Source organism: Anastrepha ludens, chromosome 3, assembly GCF_028408465.1.
Source record: "Anastrepha ludens isolate Willacy chromosome 3, idAnaLude1.1, whole genome shotgun sequence".
NCBI classification, from domain to species: domain Eukaryota; kingdom Metazoa; phylum Arthropoda; class Insecta; order Diptera; family Tephritidae; genus Anastrepha; species Anastrepha ludens.
This window is the reverse complement of record NC_071499.1, coordinates 29419793-29444254: the sequence shown is the minus strand read 5'-3', so window position 1 is coordinate 29444254 and position 24462 is coordinate 29419793. Positions and strand designations below refer to the sequence as shown.

General features: G+C 35.0%; 4 protein-coding genes across 9 annotated transcripts in view; 2 read left to right on the top strand and 2 right to left on the bottom strand.

The window, feature by feature from the left end:
• The first annotated feature begins 3693 nt into the window (after window positions 1-3693).
• LOC128856325 (FAD-linked sulfhydryl oxidase ALR) lies at window positions 3694-4878 on the top strand. The gene is made up of 3 exons (XM_054091623.1): window positions 3694-4052; window positions 4160-4383; window positions 4446-4878. The coding sequence occupies exons 1-3, from the start codon at window positions 3942-3944 to the stop codon at window positions 4606-4608; spliced, it is 498 nt and encodes a 165-aa protein (XP_053947598.1). The 5' UTR covers window positions 3694-3941; the 3' UTR covers window positions 4609-4878.
• Window positions 4879-7706: 2828 nt separating this feature from the next.
• On the bottom strand, window positions 7707-11718 carry LOC128857282 (cytochrome c oxidase subunit 6B2-like). Of its 6 annotated transcripts, none has more exons than XM_054092972.1 (3): window positions 11578-11718; window positions 11039-11238; window positions 9367-10792 (listed from the first exon to the last, which is right to left on the bottom strand). In XM_054092972.1, the coding sequence occupies exon 3, from the start codon at window positions 10735-10737 to the stop codon at window positions 9757-9759; it is 981 nt and encodes a 326-aa protein (XP_053948947.1). In that variant the 5' UTR covers window positions 10738-10792; window positions 11039-11238; window positions 11578-11718; the 3' UTR covers window positions 9367-9756. The 6 variants fall into 6 exon arrangements, with proteins under 6 accessions (XP_053948949.1, XP_053948948.1, XP_053948947.1 ...); XM_054092971.1 differs by having other exon boundaries at window positions 9367-10780; XM_054092970.1 differs by having other exon boundaries at window positions 11053-11238; window positions 11578-11717.
• LOC128857283 (uncharacterized) lies at window positions 8202-9274 on the bottom strand. Its single transcript, XM_054092976.1, has one exon. It carries the CDS (start codon window positions 9146-9148, stop codon window positions 8888-8890), a length of 261 nt encoding a protein of 86 aa, XP_053948951.1. The 5' UTR covers window positions 9149-9274; the 3' UTR covers window positions 8202-8887.
• Window positions 11719-15547: 3829 nt separating the features above from the next.
• Window positions 15548-24462, top strand: part of LOC128857280 (ATP-binding cassette sub-family D member 3) — a 55130-nt gene continuing 46215 nt past the window's right edge. Inside the window, exons 1-2 of the mRNA XM_054092967.1 lie at window positions 15548-15961; window positions 16034-16157. Coding sequence (XP_053948942.1) covers window positions 16045-16157 — 113 coding nt within the window. The 5' untranslated portion in view covers window positions 15548-15961; window positions 16034-16044. The remainder of the gene's footprint in view (window positions 15962-16033; window positions 16158-24462) is intronic.

Sequence of the window (24462 nt, the reverse complement as noted above, 5' to 3'; positions counted from 1 at the left end):
TAAGAGACTTCGTTTATTTAGGAACCAGCAGGAACACCGATAACAATGGAATTCATCGGAGAATCCTTCACGCCAACAAATGATATTTTGGACTGAGTAGTAGTAAAGTTCTCTCTCGATGAACAAAACTAACTAACAAGACTCTCACCATGCCCGTCCTAACATATGGCGCAGAAGCTTGGAAGAGAACAACATTCGATAAAGCGTCCCTTGGAGTGTTTGGCAGAGTAGATAGGCGATTCCACAAGGGGAGTCCTATCGCCCGATAACTCTCTTTGCCCCAATAATGAAGACCCCTGAAGCCCTCGTACTCCTGCTCTTCACGCATCACCTGGCCCCAGCTACACATTAGCATGGCTTCCGCAAAGTGCATAGTACCACCGCAGCACTCACCGCAGCCTTTCTCCCAAGAGGAATCTCCAACTTTCCCCCAAAAAATCCGCGACAATCTTATTTACCACCTTTACGAAGAAGGTCAAACTGCAGCTAAAGGAAATTCGAGGCTACAGTCCCTTTTATTTATTTTCTCTTCTCGGCGCATACAACCGCAATTGCCGCTAAGGTTCAAAACAGCAATAAGGTCCTCAAATAAAGTAATGTTGCTGGCGACATTTAACACAAGAAACCGGTCAGTTTTGAAACCCGTCTGTTCGTCTGTTACTAGTCTAAGCTTCAAACCTGTCATAATACTGGCATGAGGACAGCCACGTAGTACTACCTGTTGCCTCTCCTGCAGCATGTCAACAACGAGGATACTATACTCCCGGTTAAGAAGCATAATAAGATGCTCAGCAAGCAGTTCCCGAGCCACCGCCCAAGCGAGTCAGGAGCATCTCTTCAGCTATACTAATGAGATTCAGGACAAAACACAACTTCAACTACTGGATCAGGCAGTTTATAGACAAGCGTTAAACGACATTCCAACCACCTTTCTAAATTCTCGATTCCCCAATGCCGTCATGAGAGTCAAACCAGCATACAATGCAGACGAAGACTTGCATTACTTTGTCACAATTACGCTCAGGATATTGTAGAAGGTTAAGCTCCTATCTAACCAATTTGACCCCGACAAACTCCATATATGTCCGGTATGTGAAGGTACTCGCTCGATACTAACCATCTATTTCTTCTTCTTCATGATTGGCACGATTACCGCTTACTCGATATTGGCCGAGTTTAACAAAGCGCGCCAGTCGTTGAAGCCAAGTCCTTCTCTAACTGATCTTTCCAACGCAGAGGAGGCCTTCTTCTTCGTCTGCTATGTTCTTCAGCAGTGGTACGTAAAGAGCGGAAAATGTTGCTCAATTGCTTGTGCAGTACTCTCTGAGAGCAGGAGTGAAATTCGAGTGGCGAATCTTCTGGCTGTCTGTTGCGGTTGCTGCTTTTCGATGTCGAACATTCTTTGCGTAGATAGATGTACGTTTTATGCTGCACAGAGGCGTGTGTCTCTTTTAGCTGCAACAAGGTCATGATCCGAATCGATCCGAGGACCCGATCGTACTTACGTGTAAAACATTGGAAAAGGTGTCTTCCATCTATCGCTACATGATCGATCTGGTTTCGCTTTTTTCGATAAGAAGACAGCCACGTAGCTTGGTTTACTTTTTTGTGCTGGAATCTGGTACAGCAGACTACTATGTTTCAAGCCCCGGCGAAGTCGATCAGCCTCTGTCCGTTACAGTATGTTTCGTTGTGCAGGCTGAATTTCCCGAATGTGGGACCGAAAATTCCCTCCTTGGCCACCCTGGTATTGAAGTCTCCAAGCACGGCGGTTCCTAAGGCCAGCGTACATCCAGATATCCTGGGTTGCTGCGCCTTCGCACATTAGCTCGCTCTCGAACAGATGTTCGGAAGCTATCCAGAGGATGCTTGAGTGAAGCCCGGATATTGTGAGCTGCTTGGACCATATGCAGAAGAATCACTCTGTCCACTCCCAAGTGAATCGCGATCAGATACTTTCCTCACTTAGAAAAGCTTCTACATTTCGATCCATCCTGCATCTATTTACATGCTGCAAAAAAATTAACGATTAGCGTGGCAAACAGCCCCATATTTTTAGAAATGGTGCACCAGTTGCGGAACCAAGGATTTGTATAGGGGAAAATGGGGAGTTGTGAGACACAGGGAGTTGTGAGACATTGTTACCTTTCGGCATTATTCATTTGTTTACATTCGATTGTAAGTGTCAACAAGTTTTCTCGATGCGATCTCACTTTTCAGCTATCATCGGTCATATTTACATGCATTCGAGGCGTCTCTCCAGTTACTGTGTTTTGGAATTTCTCGGTAAGTTTTTTTCATCATTTGTTTTGCGATACATTCGATCAGTTGTTGAAGCAAATTGCAAATGTCAATACATACAAATTATTAATTGTCCTATTAGCTTTGAATTTACACATTCACTTGGGCATGAACGTTCGATGTGTTTATGACTACGCGGCCATTTATAAAAAAAACGATTTGGGGAGTTGTGAGACACCGTTTTTTTCGACGTTTTAACGCATCTGTCATAAGTACCTCGCAATATTCATGCATTGTTTGTATATATATCATCTGCAAAGGTGCAATGCCGAAAAAATTAAGCAGAAACAACTCCATTCATTGCAATGTATGCGATCGAGCTGTGCACCTAAAGTGTGCCAATTTACGAACTGGTTATTATACATCTTCTCACTGCGAATCATCAGATTGATGGCATTGCATTTTGTATACACTTTTTTATAACAATTGTCTTTTCTTTTCTATTTTTCATCTTAATAAAGAACTAACAACTAAAATAAGTCATTTTTATTGATTTAAACCATGGTGTTTCACAACTCCCCACATTTTTGTATTTTGTATTATATTTTATATTATTATATACAATTTTAATTTTAAGGAAAATTGTAGTTTTGTTAAATAGGCCATAGCAATAGCTTCCAGTATTCATTGACTAAAGATGCCATCGTTGACATATGCAGAATATTAAGATTTTGAGTAATACGGGTCCAAAAACAAAACCCGTCTCACAACTCCCCATTCCCCACTACTCGTTGATAGAGGTGAGAACGAAAATGCGCAACTTCAAAAACCTTCTCGACATAATAATTTTAATATAAAATTTTTTTCTGGTTATTATTCAACGTTTGTTTACTTTGGTTCTTTGTTTTAGTTTGCTTTAACAGCTAATTTCGATAAGTATCCCAATAAAATTGGGGAAAACAACGATTTGTTCGTAATTCGTACTGTAAATATCGCCCTAATGAACTTTTCTTTAAAAATAATTTTCCGGTGAGCCGAATATTTTTTTATTAATTGTACAAACTATAAAATACTTTATATTTAGTTTTAACCTGCTTTTTTCTTCATAACCGACAATTACAGCAAATAATAATAAAAATAATAAACAAAAAACAATGCGAACTGTCAAAGCGAATCACTACAAGTGCTTCATGAAAATAAGGTAATCGCGAACTACTTAGCGAATTAGGAGTCGTGAGAACATAGCCTGATTCTCATTCCGTAATTGGAGTTGCCATATTCTAATTTTCCTATTGCTATTAAGAAAAATACCATGCACTAAATACCGTCCGTTGAAGGTAAACCTTACGGCATTTACAGATACGCATTTTGCATATTTTCTACTTTGGACAGATAATGCAAATTAACGAACATCGTGTACGTTTCTACTATTATTTCATAATTATCTCTTCAACGGACGTCATTGCCGATGTACCGAATCCGAATTTTAATATAACGGGGTGCAAATTTACTTGCCAGCCCTGCTATTTGCTTTTGCTTCATAACCTCACATTCGTAGTCAGATGTTTGTGCGTGTGTATATTGACAATTCATCACAGCTGACAGCGATTGCGGCAACTAATTCTTTCATTAAAATTAAGGGGGATAATTTAAAATTTTATTTGATATTATTTTAACTGCAGCTTGTTAGGGGAAGAATAATGTCTAAACATGATCCATATGGCGCGCCGGCTAAACCAGATAGCAATTGTCGCACATGCACAGATTTTAAATATTGGTCAAAACAACAACGTCAAATATTTCACAAGGCGGTAAGTGATTGCACTTTCCAGAAGGTTGGGTGCACAAGCAGATGAATGTCACACAACCAGCGTTTCATAACTATGTGATTATGGATTATAAAGCTTGATTCTCATAGGATACGCCGAAAGAAACAAAACCAGAAAGTCATGCAGCCGTACCCGAAGGGTGTCCATTGGATAAAGTGGCGTTAGGACGCGCAACTTGGGGTTTATTACATACAATGGCGGCCTTTTATGAAGATAATCCCACGGATAATCAAAAGAAAGATATGAAAACATTTATTGATGTGCTCTCCCGTGTTTACCCATGCGAGTATTGCTCCAAGGACTTTCGCAAGGAGTAAGCTGTTGAGTAAATGTAATTATGATCGAATAATACATGATTTTTTTTGCTTTTCACAGCCTCAAAGAGCACCCAGCGCAAGTGAACTCCCAATATGAATTTTCACAATGGCTGTGTAAGTTTCACAATCGGGTCAATGTCAAATTAGGCAAATCACAGTTCGATTGTTCGAAGGTGAATGAACGGTGGAGGGATGGTTGGCTAGATGGTTCCTGCGATTGAAGTATTTATATTGCCATATAATTTCCAACAGGTGAATGGCCTGTGCAAGAAATATACATATATAAACTCTTATAAAGACGCGTAAGACCATTATGGCTATTGTTATATTGTTTCATAATCGCACTTATGTATGTATGTAGCCTGTAATTATACTATCTAAGTAATAGAAACATTATTAAATTAAAATGTAAAGATTTAAGCTCCCTAACCTAAACAAAAATTTTGCCTACTTTTTACAATAGTCTATTAATTTATTTAATAAACGCTGATTTACTTAAAGTAAATATGCTAAAAAGAATATTTTCATAAAAAACCATATGTCTTTCGGAGGTCGCATCCATTTGTAGAACCACATTAAGACGCACGCCGCAAATTCGAGTGGCTGCTCAGCCAACACTTAACATAGGATGTACGCGCCATTTATCGGCATATGTGTACATACCTGTATCCTAAATACCACTTCAGAAGTCCACTTGTAAATTTATCTGATATTATACATAGAATTTGTTATCTGTGCTGGATTAATTTTGATAAAAGTGATAGCAAAAGCATATTACAAGTGTACTTAACCCTCCATTGGGCACCCAGGGGCTGGCTAGACTGGCTTTTTCAACTTTGGGCGTGAATTTAACATATTTCTATTATAGCTAACGATTTGAGTTTGCCGATACCTTTATAAAAATAAAAATTTCTATCTATTTGTGGATATAACCTTTTAAAAGGATCGCCGAAAAAAAGGCCAGACCCAGGTGCTCCTCCGAAGGTTTTAAAAAACGTGGCCACAAATTTTCACATCAAAGATTTTTCACGCAGAATGCGCACACCTAATTATCTGTACCTATTAAAGAAAATTATGTGTCAATTAGGATTTTTTTTATGTGCTACGTTTGATTCGTTATAGTCCATCCCAGTACTTAATTTAAAAATCCTTGCTGTTGTGCGCCAAAAAATAGCCACTTTCCTATTAATTTATTTTGGTATTTCTCTGTAGAGGTTACGTGGTACAGAATATGAAAACTGGAGGAATGAAAAACGGGTCCACGTTAACTTTCTATCGGACACTCTTCTAAAAATCTTTGTTTGGATACCCGGGTGTGGCCTTTCTTCGTCGTGTTAGAGGATCTTTTTTAAAAGAAATATATGCATAAATCGATAGAAAATGAAATTCTGAGTTTTTGTTGTTGTAGCAGCATAAACATTCCCCATACTTACATAGGAGGAATGCTGCTGGAGTGACAGTTCTTGGCCGGATATAAATCCAGGTCGTTTCGGTAACGTAGAACCGACTGCCGTAGAAATTTTGGGTATTGACCTGCAGGCTTAAGGGGTTAAGGGGAGTCAGAATTTTCAAAAAAAAATTGATTTTTTTTTTGCATTTTCTTAAAGCATAATAACTTTGAAATATTGTGTGAAAATTTGAAGTGAATCCGACCAATACTTTTCGAGTTATTCAACAATTAACAAAGGGCGCTCGGACGCTCCGGAGCTCGATAGCAAAACTTTAAACGCGTTTTTTCTCAAAACTATGTTTTTTGAACTAGTGATCACTGTAACTTCAAAATCGCTTGGTAGATTTCAATAAAATTTATACTGCTTTTGAAAAACATAAAAAACTCCTGATTTCTTTTCAAACATTTCAATTTTTTGAAACAATTGTCGGTTTTTTTCTCGAAAATCTTAAAAATATTTCTTCAGGCCGCCATTTTGCTAATTTTGAAAAACAAGCTTCGATCAGGCACAAGATGATCTATTAATAAAACTAATTTCTCTTGTCCGAATGATTTTAGATGAATATCCAAGCACTTCTGATGATCACCGCAAGGGACTTCTAGAGAAACGGGCTCCACACAAACAGCGACAACTTTTACAATTAATATTTTTTTTTTTTTTGAAATTTTGCTAAAGTCAATTCGATTAAAGCAATGTTTTTTATTTTTGTAAAATAAAGCAACTGACTAGCAAAAACAAATGATTGAAAATCATCATTTTTTTCGGCTCTCTGACTACCCCTAACCTCTTAAGTCGTTAGCTATAATAGAAAGATGTTAAATTCACGTCCAAATTCGAAAATCTGGCCAGACCCGGGTGCCTAACGGAGAGTTAACAGAACCAGCACTCCACAAAAGTTTATGAGAAATATTTTTGCTGTTAATAAATTTGCGCCCAGTTTTAAAACTAAAGTCGTCTTCCAGTAATCCGTGCGTGCATTGCGCCTAAGTGGACTTTTCCAGGTCTCACCAAATATTATTTTATGCAGCATGCGAAGAGATACGAAATACGCGTTTTTTTTTAATTAAAAAAATTTTTTTTTAATAAATTTTTTTTATTAAATTTTTTTAATTCAATTTTTTTTAATCAAATTTTTTTTCATTAATTCTTTTTTTCATTTTTTTAATTAAAGTTTTTTGATTTTAAATTAACTTTTTTTTATTAAATTTGTTTTAAATAATTTGTTTTTTAAATGAATTATTTTTTTAATTAAATATATTTTTGTAATTATTTTTTTTTTAATTATTATTTTTTTTTAAATTAAATTTTTTGCTTTAATTAAATTTTTTATTTTAATGAAATTCTTTTTTTTTTTAATTTTTAAGTAATTATTTTTTTTAAATTAAATATTTTGTTTTAATAAATTTTTTTTTAATCAAATTTTTTTTAAGTCATTTTTGTTTCAATTTTTAATTAAATTTTTATTTAGTTAAATTTTTTTTTAAATTAAATTTTTTGTTTTTTTTTTTAATTAAATTGTTTTATTATTAAATTTTTTTTAAATTAAATTTTTTTAATCAAATTTTTGTTTAATCAAATTTTGTTTAATTAAACTTTTTTTATTTAAATTTTGTTTTAATTAAATTTTTTTTAATTAATTTTTTTTTAATTAATTTTTTTTAATTAAATTATATATTTATTTTTAATTCATTTTTTTAACTACTTTTTTTTAAATTAAATTTTTGGCTTTAATTAATTTTTTATTTTAATTCAATTTTTTGTTTTTTTTTATAAATTTTTTTTAATCCAATTTTTTTTAATAAATTTTTTTTTCAATAAAATTTTTTTTTTCAATTAAATTTTTTTTATATTAAAATAAAACACGTCTATAGGTTCATGTTATCTATTTATTTAGCATTACATAACACATCTAGTTTCAATCAAATAGCCAATATTTGCTTACATATAGAAACTTTCTACGTAAATAATACATAATTACATAGACGTGGGTATGTTTTTGGTTTTTGTTGGTAGTTTTGCCAGAGTATCTTCTTAGCGCAAAGCTATCGATTTCGTTAATCCCACACAAATGCCAATTTAGATTCTGCCAGGGAAGGTGCCAGCTTCACGTTGGTCATTCCATCTTTCCACCCAGGCATTGGGGCACATCGTTGCGAACACCTTTTTGAAATAGTTGCATGGTTCGTACTTTTCGCCACGCACCTTCTGGCAACGATGGTAGTCAATGTACGATTGGTAGCAGTAGCGGGTCACGTTTTGGTTGGGAAAACGTGGATCGAAGGGTGCGGTTTCCATTTTGTACGTCATGGTGGTTTCTTTGCCTTTTTTGGACATGGAAATTTATTTATTATAAATTACTGCAAATAATAAATCGCACAAGAAAAAGGCAAAACGAAGGAGCGGGCGAGCGAGCGATCGACCAAGCAATATTGATGGTTGCATGACAACAGGATACAAGGACGCATACAAGAGAAATGTGTACGTTAGTTATATGGATGAATGGTTACAATCGTTTACTATCAAAGTAGAGCATATTAATATTTTTTAACCATAAATAGATTTTAATGTACTTTGCTGCGATCCCCACAAAAGTGTGTATAACTTTCGAAAGGATGTTACAAAATCAAAACTAATGAAATGAGCAGGGTATTGCATAATATAAAGATATGTCCAAAGTAATTTTTGCTAGTAAAAATCGTAATAAAAAAAATGCATAATTCAACTGCTTGAAACAGAATTTTCGCGCTTAACCAATTCAGTTCAGCCTTCGACTTTAAGCGTAAAATGTTTAATCTCAAAATGGCATCGTTTCGCATTTAAACTGAGTTGAATCGCTCTATCAATAATTTATTCGAGGTTCGATAAAAAAATGTACGACGTACTGAAATCATGTTTATTAAAGCGATTTATATTAAATAGGCGAAAAAGTGGTTTTCATGTGGCGCTGCTTTAGGTGTATGTGGGTGGGTGTGGGTGTGCATGAAGCGTTTTGAGAATTGTATAATTTTGTCAATTAACAATAATTGATATAATATAAACTCATTCAAATTTAAATTCTGCCAGGAAAAACACCAGCTTCCCGTTGTTCATCCCACTTTTGTACCCAGGCATTGGGACACATTGTTTTGAAAACTTTATTAAAATATTGGCATGATTCATGGCCTTCACCACGACTCTTCTGACAGCGATGGTATTCCACATAGGAAAACCAGCAATGCCGCGTTACATTCGCATTTGGAAAACGTGGATCCATTGGAACGGTTTCCATCTTATATTCGGGTTCGCTTTTTTTCGGCTCTTTTTTCGACATGAGACAATTATTTTTTCTTTCTGCTCTTCAATCAATCAATTCAGTGTTATGCAATAATCATCATGTGAAAATTATGAAAATAATGAATGTTAGTTGAGGGCGAAAAATATGAAATTAGTCAAACAATGCAATGTAAGGAGGTATAAACATAGTACAATATGACGTAATTGTTAGTAAAGCGTAAAAATAAATGAACGAATAATGCAATAACATAAAAATTAATAAATTATATAAATGTGTGTATTTTTTGAAAGCTATAAATAAATGCTTTTCAATACTCGCACGTAAAAACTTCGTGCTTGAATACCACCAGCAAAATGTGTGGGTAATTCTCTCAATTTTTCAAGTGCTATCCTATCCATTTAACTTTGTTAAAAAATAGTCACTTACAACTACAATTAACGCTAATTCATAGAGCAAAATGTAAATTATTCAAAGGATGTTTTTAGAAGTGGAATTGATTCATAATCCAATTTAGATAAAATTTCTTAACATTAGTAAATCATATATTTATATGCACAGATTTCTAGATTAATTTGGGAAAACTCGAAGTATTCGCTCATTTATCGATGAGCTCTATTCAAGTTCAATTCTTTGCATATTTAGGCTCACTTAACAAGTGGCCTAGTGCCGCCGTCGGAATCACATGCATGATTCTTGTACTTGTTGACTTCTGCTAAGTACAGTGACCAAAAATCTTTGGGGTCGTCACTTTGTTCCGCTTGTGCTTTGGGCTTGGCAACGACGCCAGTCTTGAGAATTTTTCCACCACGTCGTCGTCCGACTAATGGTGGTGGTGGCGCAGACTTGCCGGTCGATGTGGCCGCAATATAGGCGGCAGCATTTGAGGTAGATGCAAGTACAGGAGCCGTCACTACTGGTGCCAACGCTGCCGTAACTGTTGCTGCCGGCGCATGGTGTTGTTGCTGCTGCGCTTGCATTTTCTTAAAAATTTCCAAGAATGAACCGTCATTCGCAAATACTGGATGTGAAGCTTCTGGCTTTTTTGGTGGATACACTTTGCCTTCTTTAGCAAGTGCCTGACGTAATTTCTCTTCCATTTCACGATGTATGCGCTCTTTGTCAATAGGTTCATCGGTATCGAGATTATAATAAGCGCCAATCGGTTCACGTTTCGGCAACGGTAGATGTTGTAAATCTGTATTTTCTAATGTTGTTGTCGAACGGTTATAATCTGTGGACCTTTTGAGTTCATTAACATTTTGGCGACGTTCACCATCGCGCAATTGCCGTGATTGCCTATCTGAGCTGCGTGAACGCGAATCTCTTCTGCTGCTACGATGTGAACGCGTAGGAGTGCGGCTTCGGCTACGTGAATCTCTATGTCGTCGATTGGAGCTGGGTCTATTGCGACGACTTGAGCTTCTACTACGACTGCGTGAACGTTTGTCGGCATGGCGCCTACGATATTCCGGCGATCGACTGCATGAACGACTATCATCACTTTTACGGCGGTAGCGACGATGACGCGAACGACTACGTGAATGACTTCGCCGTCTACGATCTTCTCTGCGCGAATCTTGATCATATCCAATATCGCGTTTCTGTCGCTGATTCATAGAAGACATTGTAGACTCTGCGTTTTGTCGCTGGCTGTTGTGATGTTAGTATCTGTAAATCAAACTGTAGCCCTTTTAATAAATCGCTTTATAATTGCACCTTGACTGCTTTTATACTCATAACAGTCCCTATTCGCTATTTCATATTTTAAAATTTTTAATAAATTTTCTTGTTCAAAATCAAAGTTAAGCGAAATGCTTGTCTTTAACTTAATCAATTTTTGAAGAAAATTTAGAAACAAGTAAATATTAATTTTTAGCAATAATAATTATGAAATTTAATGGATGTCAATGCAAAAAAGGACATTACATGTTCGCTCTTACTGTATTATTCCACTTTGGTGTAGGACCAAGCGTTCACTACCGTGTTTGGTTGGCAATGCTTCGTCCCAAAGTTTCTTTTTCCGGCTTTGTTATGCAGTACAAATGATGATGTATGTAGTTTTGCTGGTATTTCTCCGATCTGCTGTTATGTTTGTGTCCTATTCATGGAAACGTATTTAAAAATTCCTGCGTAAAAAATGAACTTGAAGGCATGAATACTTCGTGTTTTCCCAAACTGTGCATTTCATTTCATTATCTCTTCAAATATATACTTAAATATTTGATTTATGTTCTTATACCATTTAACATAAATATACAAACGAGTTGTCCACTCAATCAAAACTTATTAAGTCAAAAATAATGTTATGTAATTTTACTTAAACCCCCAAATTACAACTTCACGAGTAATCGTCACCGCCTATACAACTCTGCAGAATTATCCATAAATTCCATTCCTTACCCACTTTTTAGCAACACGCAACAAAACATAAAATATGAAGCACCTTTTTTCTGAATTTTCCATACCTTTAGGTCTCCGAAAGAGCTGAGAAAATTAATTCGATTAAGTGTAGCTTCGAATTATCACGGTCCAATGTGGCTGGTTGAGATTTTTCGTCTAAAATCAATATGGCGATTGACGGAACGATTCATAATCGGCAAGCGCTGAATTGCTGACTATGGCAGGGTTGCTCTGAGTGAAGTTGAGTTGAGGGAATTAATTTCATTGAACGTCTAATTCAATTTTTGTATTAACAACAATGTTGACAGATAGCTCTTGTAGACAACATGTTACGATGAAAAATATATATTTTTCACACTAATTAATTTATTGTGTTTTACACACAGGGGAATCTGCTGTTTCCGAGGCGCCGCAATCTTATGGCGGATTCTTATAGAACTCGACAAAAGAAAACGAAATGAAAGGTAAAATGTTTGATATCTCGCTTAGTTTTCGAGATATTGAAAAAAAAAAACACGGAAAGGAGTTCTACGCAAAAATACTGTGGATTGCGTAGCCGGAGTCGGACTGATGAGGGCTATTTGTGTAAAGCGCGGCCGAAGGCGGCTCACGCGAAAAGAAGTTCTACGCAAAAATACTGTGGATTACGTAGCCGGAGTTGGACTGATGAGGATTATTTTTTTGAAGCGCGGGCAAAGGCCGCCCACGCGACAAGGAGTTCGAGATATCGAAAAATTTTACTCCTATATTTTGTCTTATCTCGCCGAATTCTATCGAAATTGAAGAAAAAATTATTATTATTATTATTATTTTTGTTTATTCAATATCTCGAAAACTAAGCGAGATATCAAAAAATTTTACTCCTTCATTTCGTTTTCTTTTGTCGAGTTCTATAAGAATCCGCTATTAAATTGCGGCGCCACGGAAACAGCAGTATTGCCTAAACATAAAAACAGACAAAAGTTAGTTGCAATTATATTTACGAAAACTGTAAACATAAGCTAAATTTCTTATAATCCGTGATATCCTATATTTTCATATCAAAGAACTACCAACACTTATTTTCGGATTATTTTTACTTAAATATACTGTATAGTTGAACTCTTTAAAGTTATTGCTGTAACCTTACCCTACAACTAGACTTTCTACAGAATATGATTAATAGTAAACATAAATGTCAGGTGGAGATCATGAATCTCTACTGCCTTTACGCACTTCTTATCATCACTGACAAGCTTTCGAATTCGAACGCATTGATATAATTGACTTCATTACCAATACATACACATTAAATCAAGGCGAATTTATTACAGGTGACAGCAAACACATATAAGTAAAACCCTACATGTATTTGTTGTTGCGTTTGGTCCAACCATCTCGTCAAAATCAGCAAGCAAATGTAAACATACGAATGTAAACATACCAATACATACAAACAAATCATATCATTTTGACGTCAGCCATACCTACGGTGAAAAATTCAGCTGGGTGAATGCTGTCACCTTAATAAATCCACCTTGCATTAAATATTGCCATCGCATTCAATTAAATTTGGCAGTTGTTATAAAAGGAATAACTGAGCACTTGTCTCGGCACTTAATTTTTGATTATTTTAAATGGTCAGTTTCAATCACATTGCCAATCGAGTCAACAAATTGAAAGCAATTGGCAATTCATGCTATGAAATATAATATTTATTTCAAATAAGAACTGAGAACTGATAGTGGCGCCTTCACAAAACAGTTAATTTATTTTTTGCGATTTGGACAAGTCTGACATCAGGTCCCTTGTCAATATAAAACAAACAAAAAGAGAAGAAATTACACGATTCTGAAAATTCAGTGAATGGCTTGGTAGTATTGTGATTTGCGAGATTTAAACTAAACTAACTAATCAAAACGAAATGCCTCCAAATGCAGTTTGTTTGCGTTTTTTACGCGGAAGAAGCCGTGACAAGAAAGTGGGTATGTGTGCGTATAATTTCTAGTGTTTGGTTGTTTCTATTGTTTCGCCTACTCTTCCTCTTCATAAAAAGTAATTCCCCTTCCTTTTGTTCGCTTATTGATGGGCACTGAGGACCCAATGAATTTGGAAGGCGTAACCATAATTCTATCATGTTGATCCTTGGTTGTGTAGCAAGAATGATAGAATAAAACATTTATTTAGAATTATACGCACACACACCCTTTCTTACAACGGTGTGTTCCGCATGTTAGCAATACATGACTTAAAGTATTTCACAGCATGAAATAGCAACTTCGTTCAATTTGCTCCCGATTGGCAATTTTATTAAAATTGACCATTGAATGTTATCAAAAATTTAGTGCCAAGACGTTGAGTAATTCCCGAATAGCTTTTTTCCTTCAAAAACTTCGCGTCGAATGCTATTGACAGTCGGCAGTCGATTCTACATTAACCGAACGACCCCGATCTATATTCCACTAAGGACTTTCACCCCTGCGGCATTTCTCAAACTTTTGTGGGGGATATTTACAACAAGAACAGCAACAACAACAATTCGTATAATAATACAAAATTTAATTTAGATTTTGTTAATGCCTTAAAATCAGTTAAAAATGGATATGGGTTCTATGATATTCATTATTATTAGCTATATTTGATCTTCTTAAGAATGCCCTTTTGCGTTGTAATACGTTTCCACCAAAGCCAAACGCCGCTTCCTCAACACCGAGCCAAATTGAAAGCTAATGATGGCCCTACCGCGACAGGGATAAAAATGCTGAGCTGGCTTCGCGAAAGAGGGAGCCGTACGAACAAGATGAGTATAAATACAGAAAAAACACAACAAAAATAACAACACGCTAAAAACCACCTCGCGGGTATCTCGCAAGTGGAGGTCTTACTCTTTGAGGAGCAAGCCTGCGAGATTGATAAAACCTTTACTCGCCGTAGAGCTTATCATGAACCGGCCCCAGATATTTTGAGATCGACACTTTGAGCAAAACCATAGAGACAGCTCGCCAGCTTGTGGAGTTGGCCATAACTTAAGTTGTAGCTTTAGGAAGTTCTGCGGAGAAATCATCTCAACCCAAGTTGCAGCAAGGCTCGACAAACCTAAAGAGAGAGTTGATTATACGGTTTGTATCAAAAAGACAGATGGCACATATACGGGGAATGAAGAAAACGGAGCATGTTACTGGCTACCCATTTTCCGGGAGACGTAACTCAGATCGCAGTGTCTAATACAGAGTTCTCAAAGCCTATCCAAACGTACTGGAATCTGGCTAAACACTTGTTTACCCAGCAATCCATAAAATGATATACCTCATATGGCTCATTTAACCCCTAAAAGATACACACAAATCACAAATCTTAAAATCAAAATATTCTTCATTCACTGAATATTTACAAACAAGTATTATAATTGCTTTGCCTTTTGTTTGTTTATCTGCAGCGGTTTTTGGACGGCGCCATCATTAGAGTTCTGTATACCGTGAAATTTACCAAATTCAGTTAGCGAAAAATCCATTATGCATGAACCAATTATATTAGATCAAGAGTTCTGTAAAAAACTTCCCACCAACACTGCTTCAGTTGTTTTAATATTATTTTACTAAATATTTCACAAATTAGTTATTATTTGATCACACTTTGTACAAACAAATATCAAAAGAACTTTGCTTATAAATTTATAAGGATATGAAATTGCTCTCAGTCAAATGAGTTAACATTCTTTGCAGCATTAGGTCAAACACACGGCGTAGAGAATATTATATCATTGGGCAAACTCAAAAATAACGCGTTATTGCTGTTATTTGGAATCTCTGGAATTTCAAATGTATCAGTGGTTGTATGTTGTTGTTACTTGAACACTATAAACAACAAGAAAGTAAAAGGTAAACAAAGTTTGACAATTCAAAGAACACGTTGAATTATAAAAAAATAGAATCAGCTGCTTTGTTTCTACTACCTTGTTAATATGCTTCGTCGGAAATAATTTGATGATAGTCATCTGGCAGCACTAGGAGGAAATAATGACAAAAAGAAATTGCGTTGACGGATAAAAGCGCCTGTCCATCGTTTGTCATTGCAGTTGGATCAAGTGAATGTGATGTTAGAGCAAAATTAGTGTTGCGCAAATTAATATAATTAAAATGCTCAAATAAGACCTTTTAACTTATTGGAGACAGCGGCCCGGTATTCGCATATCCTATTAAAAGCACACGGTTTAAAAAATACGGACGATAAAAATTTAAAATTTGCTAGTGATTTCACGAGACGTGCTACATTCTTCATACCTCCATATTTAGTAGTGCGAATGTTGCTTTTGTTTGTAGTGAAAAAATAAGGCGGAAATTCTAGATAAGTGAAAAAATTAATAAGATTATTTTTTCGCTTTTGAATTGACTAGAATAAGGAGGCAAAACGATTAAAAAAAAGTATATTTTCTGGTCGTATCCAACTGACTGAGGATATAGGCGAAGGAGTGTGAGTAGTGCACTTCACGTACATAGTTACTTTCAGAAAAGAAAACAAGCGTTTTTTGTCGACTTTTGGCAGAAAATCGCAACATGGCACCAGCGCTAAGTAAAATCACGCAAAATCAGAGCGCCATAGTGGGAGTGGCGGGCGTTTCGGCCGCTCTTTGGATAATTGCTTATGGCAAAATATCCAGTAAACGTAGGTAAGTACGAATTGAAGCATGCATACACATTTAATTATTCATTAATTACATGCGCATATGTATGTCTGTTGCTAAGAAACATACAACCATGAATAGCCAACGAGAATATTTTATCTAATCATTTAAATGCTGCAAAAAAGAAAATACCACACTTCCTTTGTTATTGCATCCGCTGTTACTGTTACCTTGAAAAATGAGGCAAATGTTTCTTTGGAGATTTTGCGTGTTTATAAAGTTAAAGATCCGGTTTTCAATATAAGATAATGTGAATTTCCGGTTTTTAAATACATTTGTATGTAGTGCCTAATTTGGAAGCAAGTAAATGCCAAAAATGTGGTGGTGCTATCGTATTAAGCACCGCGTAGTGGGTGCAGTGTCTGTTAGTAGACCATTATTAGGTGTATATATTTTTATAAAAACTAGCATAAATATATATAGATACCTAAATTTGAAAATATAGTTTGCTCATCTATGTTTTATGCGTGCAGTTTTACCATATACATAACTGCATACATACATATGCAAATAGCTATTAGATATTCCTTGGTTTTATGCAAGTCATGCGCTGGCAATAAAATCTACTTTTTCTATACAATTTATTTGTTTACTCGTTTAATTCCTTCTGCAAAATGACTACCTGCATATGCACATAAGTATGTAGAGTTGATTTGGTTTTATTTACAGCTTCGAATTCATCTTTCACAATTACGACAACAAACCAACGGTAATTGCTAGTTGGTGCTCGTTTATTTTTGTTTGTACGTTTTTCAAAAGTGTAAAAGCAAGTTTGTCATTTATACATACAAACATGTATGTATGTAATCGTGCTTTTTATTAGCAATGGATTTTTTTACGTATTCCCTTTTGATAGCGCGATCAGCTGAGCACGCTGCATAAGTAGTATTGCAACTGGCTGGCTGATCGTTGTCCAGAGATTTGTACCACCAAGTAAATATGTACATATGTATGTATGTATGTATGTATATTAATGTGCAGTGCATGTTTACAAACAACTATCAGTGTGTTACTTCAATTTAATAGCTCGCTTTTCTTGTCTTCGGCTTGATTTCGTTATTTAGGCCATTCGATATTTTTCATTTTCGTTTTTGTTTCTGCATTAAGCAATATGCAATTATCAGCGCTTCTGGGTGAATTCAAAGTTGAAAATAAAATTAATCCCAAACGTAACCAAAAAGTTACTTGATCTACATGGGTAGTTCTAGCAAATGTTTCATATTAACTAATACATATTATTTTTTAAGCCAAGGTATTCACTGGTGTCTGTAATGCAGGCATTACTCCAATTTTTGGGCTGAATCAAAGGTTAAGGCAGTATTGAATTAAAATACTAATTATAAAAGCGTAACATATTTAACCCGGCGTTCGTAGCTACTGGGTAAAAAATACCACAGAGGTAATAAAAGCACTTCTAACTTTTTTTCTACAAAATATCGTGACCTGCCGCTTCAAGTACCTTTCAGCATAGAAACAAAAGACGCGCTCCCTACGGGTAGCCACCCGTTTTCCCGAATCCAATTTCACGAACTCTTTTTTCGCGACAACCGGTTTTCCTACAGATATTTTTCCCGAATCTAATTCCCCGACAACTTTTTTCGCAAATCAAATTTCCCGACAAATGTTTTTTTTTTCTTGGTTTAGACATTTTTATATCATATCATTCTTAATTTTTGTTTATAAACTTGTAATTTGACATTTCGATTCAAAATATTTCTTCAAAATTTTTGTTTTAATTCTAAAATATGGAGTCGTTAGGTAAAATTAGGTAAAATTGTCGGTAAAAAATTAATCACTGACGGTGACGTATATTTAAAATCGAGAGAAAGAAGAAGAGCTATACTTCCAAGATATCCAGTTTCGCCATGGAACCAGTACAAGTCTGCCCGAGATGGACACCACAAGATAAATAACACAAGTGAAATATGGCTCAATCGTTTTCGACTACTGGTGGGAAAGCATCATCCAGACTTATATTCAGCTTTAAAAGGATTCCAAAAAGAACAGGCGGATGTTGAAATTATGATAGATGAACTTAGTTTGGAGCGACCTGTAAAAGCGGCACCAAAAAAAAAAATTTATAGAAGTCCCAAATCGCTTGCGGTCCATTGTTTTAAAATATGAAGAATACAAAAATTTTGGCACTGCTTCCTCATATCTAACGTCATTGGCACACAATATTGCTTTTTGATGGACTCCATTTTGATAGTACGATTTACATATATTGCATTTTGGACATTTGGACTTGCATTTTCCGGAAAAAAGTTGTCGGGAAATTAGATTCGGGAAAATATCTGTCGGGATACAGGTTGTCGGGACACGTGTTGTCGGGGAATAGGATTCGGGAAAAGAGACGGGAATCCTCCCTAAGTAATATAAATAGTTAATTAATTATACACCTTTATATTTTATAGTCATTTGTACCCGGTTGCGACCGTTTGTGTTTGTATTTGCCTAGCGACAAAACCCGGGTTAAAGAATACTTGCACTTTAAGCTAGAAACAGTTGTCACTCGATAAACCGCTTCAAAGTGGATGCCATTATATGGTTTATAAATTAGACAAAGCCAGAATTTTCATTTTAGTAAATAATTTAAAACATTCTTTTCACGTCAAATCAGCGTTCAGTCTGTAACAGTCTTCAAGCTGTTTTTTTTTTTGTTTTTGTAAACCTTCATGAGCACGAACAGTATTCTGAATGCGCATTTTTTAATTTTTTAATTCGACACAGCTACATATATATGTATATGTATGTATAAATACGTGTGCATGTTGCATGAATGTACATATGCGAGTATATAATTAAATTTTTATATAATATAAGTTTTTCATGGAAATAGATGCGACTTTTACATATACACACAAATGTATGTACATAAATTTAGATTTATACTAAATTAACCAACTGTCGGATACCAAACTGTTTTGCTTTCAAGTTTGAGTCAAAGTTCAATTCAATTTCTGTGCTCATGAAAGTGGTGGACTTTTTGATGTTTTGTTAGTCACATAAACAGATTTAAAGTAGAACAATTTTGTACATGGGCTCTACTTTTAATATTAGCTCTAAATTTTCAATCAATATTAACCAAATAATCTTTTATAACCTATTTATTGGTAGTTGATTAAGGGCTTATATACCTTGTGAGCCCGAAAAAATCGACGATTGTCATAATTTTTTTTAAATATGTTTTAGAACTTTTATTCAAATGAGGCATATATCATACTGAAGGGTAACTCTCGAGGAATACATTTTGGTGTTTTTATTTAAAAAAATGTTATTATTTATTGTTGATATCGCCCCTCCCCTGAAACGCCGTTTTTTAGAAGAGGCTTGCGGTGATCACGGTAGCGCATGAGCAGCTCAACCGAAATCAAAAAAATTAAATGATTATTGTAGAAAAATGTTTTTTAGTGAATCTGAACGGTTTATTTTCTCAAAAAAAATTTTCTCGATATGAAAACCGCTTTGCACCAAAAAAACAAAAAAAAAAACGATTTTTGAGGGGTTGAAAAATTAAAAAAAAAATTCATTCCAGCGAACTATGCAAATATTTACAAAAAGTGAACCGTTCAGATTCACGAGGTTGTAACTTCGAATAATAAAAAAAAAAGTTTATGCAAATCGGTTAAATGGTTTTTGATAAATAATGATCACCGCCACGATAATTTTCAAAAAACACGACTTCGAGATAATCCCGTCTAAAGTTTTGCGTGCACTTCATTTATGGAAAAGGTCGCGCGCTTCGACGGCCTGGAACTTTCGTTCTGGTGCTCCGATCTTTATGATTTTTTGAATTTATATTTTTAAGATGGTGTACTTTTAGAATATGCCATACAAAATTTTTCGTTTTTTTTAGTCTAACACAAGGGTTATAACCCCTTAATTTCAACTTAGTTTACAAAAATATTTTAACTTCATTCCGTTTTTCCACTATTTAAATAGGGAATGTCGTAACATGTCAACATTATGTTTTTATATAAGTTAACTATTTTTTCATCTCCTAGAATTAATATTTTGTTGTAAACTCATCACTTTGCATCATAACAAGGCGCATTGAAAGATAATTGCAGCAGGAAAACAAAAACTTCAAATGCAATGTATTTTGTTTTTGCATTTGGTCCCTAGTATGTCAAAATCTGTACACAACGAGTGGCAATTTAGAGTAATTTAAACAAAATTTGACAAATTAGACACCTATTCAACACCTCAAAGATCGACTTATCATATGTTTTCAAAGTCTTGCCGATCGTTAAATAAGTCCCGCTGAAATACAGTTGTTTGGTGACTGAACGTCAATACTATGCGTTCTCTGCACGTCTTTGAAATACCATACCTCATAAAATTAAACGTATAAGAGAAAGCTCGTGCTTCAAACATAAATTGCTTCGCTATCTTGCCGAAAATTGCTGATTGTACTCAAATGATTTCGCATTATTTCAATCTATTCCAATTAATCCCTACTCCTACTACTACTATTTTTACCTCACTTTCCTGATTTAATACCTTCTCCAATTTTTTCTTTACCACTAGCTGTAATTTTAATTTTAATGTTGAGTTTATTGTTAATCCTTTTATCTACGATTTAATTATGTAAACTATTCTTAGTCAATCATTGCAAAAATAACCCATCGTTATTTATTTGACTTTAATACTAAATAAATAAATAAATTTTCACATGAGCTCTTGTCCTCCGATGTCATTAGATTTGGGAGATTTCCGACTTTGAAATTTTCTTTTCAAATGCCCAGAGCTTATCGATGGGCTTTATGACTACATTAAGGTTGTTTGTTGTTGTGTAACATCATAAACCTCTCTCATAAAGATTTGGGCAATACTGCTGGAGAGATAATACTTGGTTAATAAATCCGGGTTGTTGTTGCTGTAGCAGCTATCTGCAAAGTAGTCACCTGTCGTCTTCACCTAACTCATCTACCGGTAGACCCAGGAAACGCGCTGTTTCGAAGGTTAGGTTCCCCAGACAACCTAAGAGTTTAAGGGGGCGTCCATAAATTACGTGAGGTGTTTTTTTTCAATTTTCTGACCCTCCCTCCCCCCCTGGTGAGATGACGTGAGATTTTATTCAACCCCCTCTCCCATCCCCCAATCTCACGTGAGATTTTTCAAAATGTGGGTTTCTTATGTAAACGCGTTGGATTGATATTGTAAAAAGAAAAAAAAGTTGCTTCATGCTTTTATTTACGACTAGTTAAGACTAGTAATCAATATTGCTGAGAGTTATAAGTGTAATAAAAATTTAACAATAGAAGACTTAAATCGTAACTACTGCGATTAAAAAAAGAATATCTACTCTAATTCAGTCCATGGAGAATCATGCGCGGTTTCAAGAGAGACTATTGGGACCAACATGTCCATATGATTTTCAGTAAAATCATGTGCTCCTTCAACTTCGTTCTAATCTAGCCGTTGACGCTTGCGCACAGTAACTCATTAGCTCGTCTTGTGACAATCCGTCGCACTTTGCGGAACATACGCGCTTGCTTAGCTGGTGCAATGTGAGCTGCTCTCCTGTGCTCTGCAGCTCTTGTGATAGATGCGAAGTAAATACCGCATGTACTGCAGCATATTTTCTCTAAATCATCACGTATACTTGGGCAATAGAGATCAATAGGCGTGCTGATGAAGGCATTCAGCGGTTGAATCGGTACGCGTATTAGAAATGGAGCAAATGATTTTCCGTCATGTTCTTTAAAGTCCGGAATTGTCAAACGTCAACCTGAGTGATAGGGCGTTCGGCTCATAGTGGCACGAAAACAACCGACGGGCTACACTGTACCGCAAATTCAGATTAAATTGAGCTATTTGGTATAAAACAAATATGGTGGTTTGGCAGTAGTAATGTATAACGTCGAAGTATGAATGAAATTATTTTCTTTCGAACGAATTAGTGAATGATCTTAATCATACTACGATTACGCTTGAGATTAAATCTTAAGCATGTACAATTTTTTTGTTTCAATCAGAAAAAAAATTGCGTGATATTTGCCGAGACCCCCCCTCTCTCCAACGTAAGATTAGATGAGATTTGACTCGACCCCCTCCCCCCCTTAAACATCTCACGTAATTTATGGACGCCCCCTAAATAGATGGCGGTCGTTGTTTCCGCAAAAGCTAAGGACGATTTCATTTTCAGCTTTTAAGCAAATTTTCATTTTATTTATTGATTTAATATATGGAAAATAACAATAAATTCTTATTTTATTATACAATAAAAGGAGCACTAGCTGCCATAGCTAATGACTCACTGCTGTTATAATCAAGGCAAATATATGATATTAACGGCGGTGTTGGTAAATCAGCTAATTTGTTTTTTTCTTTCGCTGTGTCCAGCTGTCAGCTCAGAATGAAACAAGGCGAATTCATTATTTGTGTTCTAGTTTTTAAATACTTTGCTTTGACAATCAAACGTACAGAACATTGTTGTTGGACTAGTGCCACCACCTTTAATGAATGCGCTTTGGTAATAATGTAATGCTGTAATTTTTTGAACAGAAAAGCTAAGTTATTAGACAGTTGTAGACAGCAGACTTTTGATTTAAATCAATTTTCTCAGCCATTTGTACAATGTTTCCCTGGAAAGGAGTCTTTAGTATTTCCGATGGGAGATGGTGGCCGAAATTTGTTTTCCTGACAGGGTGCAGTATGGGCAAGGAGGTGATCTCTCATCATTTACGGTGTCGAATGTGTACCGGTTGTGTGCCCAATACGCAGTCGGATGAAGGTACTGATGTCCACGGTACGGCATATGGCTGGATAGTTGGGTTCAGTCATTTAAGCGATTGTGATTAATTCACAAAAATTAATAATTATTTCAAACACTTTGAGATTTAAATCAATACTTACTTATTACAACCGGTTTCATATAATTATTTGTACAATTTGAGTTGAACTAACAGAAGTGAGTACCAGCAAGTCATTGCTAATGAGCGGAACAGAGCTGTGTTATTGCATATTTAACACATTCAGTGTTGCGTTCAATTTATATGTTCACATCCATACAATATGTCAAGAATGAGTTTTGACACTGAAAATAAATTCCATTTTTCGATTTCAATAGGAAAAAATAGCACTCTTTATTTAACTTTGACTTCATTCATATTCATATTTATTCGCAGTTAAAAATTTCAAATTCTTTGGAAAAACAACATCTAAAGCAACAAAATCAAATGACACACTATTTCGACACGGACAATAAACTGTTTTCACAAACTTTAATACAGGCTTTTTATTAAGGGGCTTGGGGTAGTCAGAGGTCCGAAAAAATGATGATTTTTTTTTTGCTAATCACTTGCTTTACTTTACAAAAATAGAAACATAGCATTAATACATGTAATTTCAAGTTGACTTAAGCAAAATTTAAAACAAAAAAATTATTTTATTTTTTATTTAAAAGAGTAACAGTTATTAATAACTATTCCACTTACGAAATAAGCACTGGCTGAACAAAAAAAAAATTTATAATTGTAAAGCTATCGCTGTTTGTGTGTTTCTCCAGAAGTCCCTTGCGGTGATCATCACAAGTGCTTGGAGATTCATCTAAAATCAATTGGACAAGAGAAATTAGTTTGATTAATAGATAATCTTGTACCTGATCGAAGCTTTTATATATACATTTTCCAAAATTAACAATATGGCGACCTGAAGAAATATTTTTCACATTTTCGAGAAAAAAACCCACAATTATTTGTAAAAAAAAAATCAAAATTTTTGAAAAAAATTAGTTTTTTTTTATGGTTTCCAAAAGCAGTATAAATTTTATTGAAATCTACCAAGAGGTTTTTAAGTTACAGTGAATACCAATTCAAAAAACATAGTTTTGAGAAAAACGTATTTAAATTTGTGCTATCGGTCGCTTGCAGCTGCTGCTAGCTACTTGCTCTCGAAGGCTTCGGAGCGCCCGAACGCCCTTTGTTAATTGTTGAATAACTCGAAAAGTATTTCTCGGATTCACTTCAAATTTTCACATAATATCTTTAAGATATTATACTTTAAGAAGATGCAAAAAAAAAAAACAAATTCAATTTTTTGAAAATTCCGACTATCCCTAACCTAAGAACATAAAGTGAATACTTAATTTTCTGACTAATTTAATATTTGGTATGATAACCATTAGCTTCAAAAACATTTTTCTGGCGCTTTTTCATGGAATGTACCAAATTGTTTGCGTCGTATACGTTCGGTATATTCTGCCATTGCTCCATTATTGCATTTTTTAATGCTGCTTTTCAATCACATTTATGTCGGTACTCTGGGCTGGTGTTTTTATAACTTT